At 38.0% G+C, this 9,446-nt stretch overlaps 1 protein-coding gene across 1 annotated transcript in view; it reads right to left on the reverse strand.

Moving 5' to 3' along the window:
• HSD17B11 (hydroxysteroid (17-beta) dehydrogenase 11) overlaps positions 1-9,446 on the reverse strand; it is a 50,063-nt gene that overhangs the window by 24,136 nt on the left and 16,481 nt on the right. Inside the window, exons 4-5 of the mRNA XM_010833783.1 lie at positions 7,532-7,638; positions 1,216-1,353 (exon numbers count right to left, since the gene is read on the reverse strand). Of these exons, the coding sequence (XP_010832085.1) occupies positions 1,216-1,353; positions 7,532-7,638 (245 nt within the window). The remainder of the gene's footprint in view (positions 1-1,215; positions 1,354-7,531; positions 7,639-9,446) is intronic.

The following is a 9,446-nucleotide window of genomic DNA, read 5'->3' on the forward strand; positions in this document are numbered from 1 at the left end:
TAAAAGACGTTTACTCCTTGGAAGAAAAGTTATGACCAACCTAGACAGCATATTAAAAAGCAGAGACATTATTTTGTCAATAAAGGTCCATCTAGTCAAGGCTATGGTTTTTTCAGTAGTCATGTATGGATGTGAGAGTTGGACTATAAAGAAAACTGAGCGGAGAAGAATTGATGCTTTTGAACCGTGGTGTTGGAGAAGACACTTGAGCCTCTCTTGGACTGCAGGGAGATCCAACCAGTCCATCCTAAAGATCAGTCCTGAGTGTTCATTGGAAGGACTGATGTTGAAGCTGAAACTCCAATACTTTGGCCACCTGATGTGAAAAGCTGACTCATTGGAAAAGACCCTGATGCTGGGAAAGATTGAAGGCAGGAGGAGAAGGGATGACATAGTTGGATGTCATCACCGACTCAATGTCGTGAGTCTGGGTAAACTCCGGGAGTTGGTGATGGACAGGGAGGCCTGGCATGCTGCGGTCCATGGGGTTGCAAAGAGTCAGACACGACTGAGAGACCGAACTGAACTGAACTTATTTGAAGGATGATCTCTAGATTACCAAAGGAAAGGTTTTTTTTCTTTTAACACTGGTACTGGTCACCTCTATCAGAATTACTTATGATGTGGGACTTTCCTGGAGGTCCAGTGGCTAAGACTCTGAATTCCCAATGCAGGGGCCTGGGTTCAATCCTGGATCAGGGAACTAGATCCTACAGCTAAGAGTTTGCATGATGCAACAAAGGAGGAAGATCCCACGTGCCACAAGTAAGATCTAGCACAGCCAAAGTAAATGCATAAATATTTTTTAAAAAATAAAAAAAGAACTAATTATGATGCTTGTTAAATATACAGGCTCCCTGCCCCACCATTACTCTATCCCGACCAAAATGAAGAAATGCACAACTCTGGGGGTGGGACCCCTGCATGGTTCCCAGTACTCCTAGAGAAAGGTATAAGTACTGAAGTCTGAGAACCACCACCCAAGCGAAGAAAAAAGGAAGGCTAAGCAACTTCACTGTGTCATTCACATCTGTTTATATACATTCTCTCTCTTTCTCTATATGTTCCCATAGTCTACAGAAGCTGAAACTGAGATGAGCTAAGGGCCTCGAATATGAGATGTTTTAAGGATTAAAATATTTAGGAAAACCTATAGAATGGTTGATAGTCATAGCAACCACCAATCCTTCTGTCTCCATTTTTGCCTCAGCTTACCTGGTACTTGGGTTTTTGATGAAGCCGGTGTTTATGAAATTAGGGCAGAGACATGTTGTTTTGACTCCGGTTCTTTTTAAGGCACTCAATTCTTCAGTCAGAGCTTTATGAAATCCAACAGCAGCAAACTTGCTTGAACTGAAAATAAACAGAGTTCATAAAATAATTCAAGAAAGCGGCTACATCTATTTAACTCAGATGTCTGTTTTCCTTAGTTAAGTGTGGTGCTCTGCCAAACAGCATGGGCAACATCTGAATCTCAGGCCTGGCCAGGACCCGCTGAATTAGAATCTGCATTCTGGATGACCCTCGGGCAAACTGATGGGCACAGTAAAGTCTCAGAGGGCTTCCCAGGTGGCTCAGCACTGAAGAACTCGCCTGCCAATGTAAGAGACGTGGGTTCGATCCCTGGGTTGGGAAGATCTCCTGGAGAAGGAAATGGCAACCCACTCCAGCATTCTTGCCTGGGAAGTTCCATGGACAGAGGAGCCTGGCAGGCTACAGTCCAGGCGGTTACAAAAGAGTCGGACACACTAGCAACTAAAACAGCAAATAACAGCTAAGTCTAAGAAAGAAGCATTTACTGCATCTCAGCATTTATCAGAGAACTGAGTAGGCTTAAATGTCTTGTTAAGAAAATTGGTAGGGTGCTTGTTTTTGTTGTTGCTGTTTCCCTAAAATGTAATGTCACTATAGGCTGTTCATTATTTACTACAACATGTCATGAAATTTATTGGGAAATTCTCCTGGATAAGTCCTGTTCTTCCTTTAAGTCTTAGCTTGACTTCCTCAAATATGCATTTCCGAAACCCTAGTCTAAATTATTTCCCCATCATACAGTAATCTTCAGTTTTCCATGAAGCACATCTTGAATTTGTAATTAAATATTCATTTGGATGAATTTTTTAAATGTCTGACCCCATACCTTCTCTATAATAATCTCTATGACTGTTTTGCTCTCCAGTGAATCCCCAGGGCTTGGCACAGTGCTTGGCCTACAATAGGTGTTCAGTAAATATTTTTCAAGTGAATAAATCAAAATGTAAAGCAATTCTTATCATCATAGTGCCTTCATTTGGAAAGAGAAGGAAATTTTCCGTATTTTAAATGGACATTAGTTTTCCACCTAGGTTTTTAGAGAAAGTAGCATTACTGAAAAATATAAAATCACATACCATATAATTCACTCACTTAGGAATACAATTCAATGGGTTTTAGAATATTATTTTATTAATTAAAAAAATTACACAAAATATTTTTAATATAAAATTTACAATTTTAATTATGTTTAAGTGTATAATTCAGTACCATTAATTACTAGATAGATTGCTTTTCTCTAAGCCTGTACAGATTAGCAATTATACAAAGCAAATTCTTGCCAATTAACCTGTGCTTTGGAAAACAGAAAGCTGTGGAAAGTTCTCTTTTATCCTTTTTTTCCTGAAGCTTAGACATTTATTGAAGGCTTAAAAGAAAGATTGCTAGATTCAATTACATAAAATGTAAATCTTCTGTACACAACAGAAACAAAAATAATCGTATCTAAAATTGATTACTATATGCCAGACACTGACCTCAGTTATTCAGATGCATTATTTGATTTAATCCCTTAACAACAATTCTGTGAAACCGATACTATTATGATATCTATTTCCCAAAAAAGAAACTTAGGTAGAGGTGGAATTATAGAACTTGACCAAAGACAAAAAACAAAGTGGTGGAATTAGGCTTTAAATTTGGGCAGCAAATCAGACCTCTAATATGATATAGTCGAAACTTACATCAGCTCGGAACCAAGCTAACGGCTTCCCAGGTGGCACCAGTGGTAACGAATCTGCCTGCCAGTGCAGGAGATGTAAGAGACTCGGGTTTGATCCTTGGGTGGGGAAGACCCCCTGGAGAAGGAAATGACAACCCACTCCAGTATTCTTGCCTGGGAAATTGACTTAGTGACTAAACAAAAACAACAACAACCAAGTTAAGAGGTAAATGACAAACTGGTAAAGCATTTGCAACTTATAGGACAAGGATTAGGGTGACATAAGAATTAGGTGAATAAAGGACAATTTTTATAAATGAATGAACATGCTCAGTCATGTCTGACCCATTTTACGATCCCATGGATTGTAGCCTGCCAGGCTCCTCTGTCCAGGCAAGAATACTCGATTGGGTTGACATTCCCTTCTCCAGGGCAAGATCCCTAACTCAGGGATCGAACCCACATCTCCTGCATTGGCAGGTGGGTTCTTTACCACTGAGCCACTGAGGAAGTCAAATGAATAAGACAATATTCGAATGGATAAATATCTAAGGGCATTAGCAGAAAATTTACAAAATAAAAATACCAATGTGTACGAGTGCTAGGTCACTTCAGTCGACTGTCCAACTCTGTGTGACTCTATGGACTATAGCCTGCCAGGCAAGAATACTGGAGTGGATTGCCATGCCCTGCTCCAAGGGATCTTCCCAGGGATCGAATGCATCTCTTACATCTCCTGCACTGGTAGGCAGGTTCTTTACCACTAGTGACACCTGGGAAGCCCCCAAAAACCAATAGATATATGTATATGAAATGTTTTATCCTTTCAGGGGTAATTAATATAAATACAAGATAAATACAAAATACAAGATAAATACAAAATAAATACAAGATAAAAGTTGTGCCTAGGAGTAACAGTAAGGATAGTAGGAAATTTTTTGTTTGAGTTGTTTTCAATGTACAAAATACTTTCATTTTATAGAATTGGACTGGAAATAATTTTAAGTCATATGTCTCAGCTTTAAGAAAAAAAAGTGAGAGAACTTTCAACAGAATTTCTGAAGTATAGGCTAAATGGCAGTTTTCCAAAGTACAGGTTAGTTGGCAGCATTTTCTGGAAGACAATTTGGCAAAAGGTATAAAATTCATTAAAAAAATATGCCATGCTTGAGACTTCTCTGGCAGTCCAGTGGTTAAGACTCTGTGCTTCCACTGCATGGGGTGCAGGTTTAATCCCTTGCTGGGGAACAAAGATCCACATGCCATGAGATAACAGCCAAAAAAAAAAAAATTCTATCTAACTATCTATCTATCTATGCTATGCTCTTAGAGTCAGTAATTTCTCTTTTAATTACTTATCCCAAGGAAATAAACAATCATGTTTCTAAAGATGTATAGTCAAGGACAGTCCCTGGGGTATCCGGTTCATGAAGGCGAATAGTTGGAAAGAGCTGAAAATGTCTGTAGTGGACAGAGGCTGTTTTTGCCTCTGTCAGCATTCATATTCCCTCATTCTGCTAAGATGGCTTTGATTTTGCTGGCTTACACCCTAGTTCAGCAGTTGGATCCACGTTGGTCTAGTTAAGAGTGAACTCCAGGACTAGAACACTGGGAGGTATGGCTTTTCCCCACTGATGCTAGACTTGGGAGTTGAAAAGATATTATTCCAGCAAGGCTGGTAGCCATTCTTGGCAACAGAGAGCCTGCGTAAGATTTCTCCTCTTTTGGTCTGAGGCAGTATACATTTTGTGTTCCTTGCAACTGAAAGAATCTAGAAAAATAAATTATCCAACAAAAACTGAAAATGATGTTGCATATATATATTTCAAATGCAAAATGTTCACTTTAAAAAAAAGATTATGTATGTATATCTTTTTCAAGGTATGACTGTATTTCTACATTAAATACATGGTTATTTCTGTGTGGTGAGATTATTCTGTGTGGTGAGATTATCAATAAATATTCTTCTTTTCTCTTCTACTAAACTGTTTTTTCTGATTTTTCTGAAGTGAACCAAAAGTGCAGAAATATATTAAAACTCATAATTATCTTGAGTGTGTTGAAGGAATTTTATATTTTTGAACTTCAGAATGAACTTGTTTATAGATATATATATATATAAAAGCTAACAGTGAGTGGATTTTTTACTGCACTATGTGTGTGTGAAAGCATTAGTTGCTCAATCGTGTCTGACTCTGTGATCCCATGGACTGTAGCCCTCCATGCTCCTCTGTCCATGGAATTCTCTATGCAAGAATACTGGAGTGGGCAGCCATTCCCTTCTCCAGGGGATTTTCCTGACCCAGGCAGGGATTGAACCCAGGTCTCCTGCATTGCAGGCAGATTCTTTATCATCTGAGCCAGCAGGAAAGCCCACTAAATTTCTTCTTACTATCAATAACCTTAATTAATATTTTCTTATTCCAAATTATTCTTTTGAATAACATTCCATTACAAGCTAATGATTAGTACTCAATTTTGGCATGTCTTTCCATACTGGTAACTTTCATGCTTATAAATTGACTATATGAATTGACAAAATATATCAGCTAGAGTTTATAGATGAACAAAAAGAACAAACAAATTTGCAAAATTAGTCTAACCATATCCACAGACTGCTTGGTTGTTCTTAGGCAATGGCAAGAGAAGTGATTTTTATTTTGTTCTGTTGTTCATCTACATTTTCTTTCTTTCTCTGTTGGTATATATTTATTTTCTAATAGTTTTAGAAATAAATATAACCTTGACTTGAGTTTTTTTAAAAAAAGATGAAATACTGCTAAAGCAGTCACAGGACAGGTCTATTGTGCCTAGACTACATACTGTCTCTTTTGAAGTAATTAGCCCCTAGCTGGAGAAGGCGATGGCACCCCACTCCAGTACTCTTGCCTGGAAAATCCTATGGACGGAGGAGCCTGGTAGGCTGCAGTCCATGGGGCCGCTAGAGTCGGACACGACTGAGCAACTTCACTTTCACTTTTCACTTTCATGCACTGGAGAAGGAAATGGCAACCCACTCCAGTGTTCTTGCCTGGAGAATCCGAGGGACGGGGGAGCCTGGTGGGCTGCACAGAGTCGGACACGACTGAAGCGACTTAGCAGCAGCAGCAGCACTCCCTTGATGAAAGATAGTTTCAGGTTCTGCTGCTAGGCTCATATGTTTATATGTCATAAGAAAATAAGTTATCCACCAGAGCCTGAAGTGAAGTGAAGTGAAAGTCGTTCAGTTGTGTCTGACTCTTTGTGACCCCATGGACTACACAGTCCATGGAATTCTCCAGGCCAGAATACTAAAGTGGATAGCCTTTCCTTTCTCCAGGGGGTCTTCCCAACTCAGGGATCGAACCCAGGTCTCCTGCATTTCGGGTAGATTCTTTACCAGGTGAGCCACAAGGGAAGCCCAAGAATACTGAAGTGGGTAACCTATCCCTTCTCCATCGGATCTTCCAAACCCAGGAATTGAACCAGGGTTTCCTGCATTGCAGGCAGATTCTTTGCCAACTGAGCTGTCAGGGAAATCCCATATTTATACACATATATATGGCTACATTTACAACTACATCTGTGTTACTTCTAAAATTTAGATACTTAATTCTATCTAAGATACAATTGATAGATAATTGATTAGATACAATTGTATCTAATTGTATTTAGATACAAACAAAAGAGCACATTTGTTTGGTAGAAAACAAATTTGAGCAATATCTATTTACCTACATGGTCATAATTCAACATTAAAGGGTGATAATTTGCTAACATACAGAAACAGCTAACAGCCAACAGGGTGCCTGCAACCAGTAGGATGACCATGGCTATCATGACCTCACAGATCAATTCTCCACATGGGGGAGCACACCATTACTGTGCTCTACTTGTTATAGTAACTTCTTAGTTACTACATAGCATGGGTTTTTAGAAGAACTATTAAAATTCACTTTTACAACAATTTCATTGTCTGGATGTTTTTAATTTGGAATCCCAGATTATATTCTCTCTTTCTAATGGTTAGTTTCCCCAAAATTACTTTATTAAAATGATTAATATTAACTTTTCTCATCTTGTAAAAATCCTGCCCTCATTTTAATTCCTTGCTGCTAAAAGGGATGAGAAATGCTTGAAGCACTTGGCTTCCTATTGGATAATTTCCCTGCAGCCACCTCTCAAACGGTCAGCCTAGGAGAGGATTAATGATTGATAAGGCTGTTGTGCAAGAGACTTTGTACAACTCCTTCTGCTTATTTCAGTAACACTGGAAGTCTGTGTGTTACTTGCTCAGTTGTGTCTGACTCTTTCGTGCCCCCCATGGACTGAAGACTGCCAGGCTCCTCTGTCCATGGAATTCTCCAGGCAAGAATACTAGAGTGGGTTGCCATTCCCTTCTCCAGGGGATCTTCCCAACCCAGAGATTGAAATCAGGGCTCTTGCACTGCAGGCAGATTCTTTACCATGTGAGACACCAGGAAAGCCTATCATTGTTAACAATAGTCCTCATTACACTCAAGAAATCACACTCAAGTTAAGCACAGGAACCAATGAAAAAAACACATGTTCACATACCAGTAAGCCAGTAAGAAGGGGACCCCAGTATGCCCAGCTGCTGAAGCCACAGTGACAATATGGCCATGATTATTCTTCATCATCTCAGGAAGAAATGCCTTTGTAGTCTAGAAATGTTTTTATTAAGAGAAAAAAAATTATTTCTGATTTGCAAACCCAGTGGGAATATTTCAAAATGAAGTGTATTTTAACATTGTTCATAACATTTCATCAATAAAAAAAACCTAGATTAATTTTCATAGGAGAAAAAAAAACAAATGTGGCAACATGCTGCAGATAGGATGCCCAGATTAGAAAAGCTAAATGAAACAATGAACACTAAAAGCTTTGAGAATCCATCTCAATTAAATTGTTAATTTCTTATGTCTCCAGTTCCTCCACCTTCCAGCATTGATGTCTTCTCTCATCTCATATATTGAACAAGTATAATATCTAGAGTTATTGAAAATTTTACATTTAAGGTGAAATTGTTAGAAAAGAGTTTGGTTATGTCATCAAAATACTGAAGTGACAAAAAATCTTGCAACAGTCACTGAATGCTTTTATACAAAATAAATATTTATTGAGCACCTACTGTATGCTGGGGATTCAGGAAAAAAAAACATTTTCAGAAAGACACAAACTTTTAAGGCATAAAAATACAAAAAATGGATGTCAATAACTTGGGGCTAATAAAATGAAACAATACTGCACTTTCACCAACCTCAATATCCCTTCTTCTAAACTGAAGTAAAGTTGATTTACAATATTGTATTAGCTTCAGGTGCACAGCAAAGTGATTCAGTTTTATATATATATACATATATATACATACTTTCATATTATTTTCCATTATGGGTTATTACGAGGTATTAAATATAATTCCCTGTGCTATACAGTAGATCCTTGTTGCTTATCTGTTTTATGCCTGCAGTTTGTTAATCCCAGACTTCTAATTTGCCCCTTCCCTCCCCCTTTGATAACCATAAGTTTTTCTGTGTCTGAGTCTGTTTCTGTTTTGTATATAGATTAATTTGTATTATTTTTCACTTTCCATATGTAAAGGGTATCCTATATTTGTCTCTCTCTATCTGATCTTCTTCACTAAATATATTCTCTAGGTCGATCCATGTTGTTGCAAATGGAAGTATTTTATTCTTTTTATGGCTGAGTAAATTTCCATTCTATACATATTTGCTACACCTTCTAAGTCTCAATTGTGTGTTGCCGGGCACTTGGGTTGTTTCCATGTCTTGGGTATTGTAAATGATGCTTCTATGAACACTGGGGTATATATACCTTTTTGAATTAGAGTTTTCATTTTTTCTGCACATATACCTGGGAGTGGGGTGGCTGGGTCATATGGTAGCTCTCTTTTTTGTTTCTTAAGGCAGTTACATACTATTTTCTACAGTGACTATACCAATTTACATTCTGAGATTACTCATCCCAAACTCACATCCAAGAAATCTTTAAGGGGCTCTTTTATGTAATGGCTATTTGACCAACATTTAGACTCTCTCTCTCATCCTCTCTCTCTCTCTCACCATTTAAGATCTTGAATGGTGAAGTTCCTGATAAAGTTTGCAATTTTGGAACCAGGAAATAATATAAGGCCTGAGTCTTGTGAAAATAAACAGGTAAACTGGGTTCACCTTTTATAGAATCACAGAAAATGACTCAGATAATCTCTAATCCTCCCCTCATCTCTAAACAGATCACAGAGAAATGTAAAAATCTAGCTTAGAATTAAAACATATATAACACCTAAAGTTTATTCTTATTATTAATTCATATTATTCATATTTTTTGAGGGAAGGGAAGTATGATTGATAGGATTTGGTCACAGCATGTAAAATGATTTCTTTGGATGTGAGAGTTGGACTGTGAAGAAGGCTGAGCGCCAAAGAATTGATGCTTTTGAACTGTGGTGTTG

This window comes from Bison bison, unplaced genomic scaffold, assembly GCF_000754665.1.
Source record: "Bison bison bison isolate TAMUID 2011002044 unplaced genomic scaffold, Bison_UMD1.0 scf7180017863888, whole genome shotgun sequence".
Lineage (NCBI taxonomy): Eukaryota > Metazoa > Chordata > Mammalia > Artiodactyla > Bovidae > Bison > Bison bison.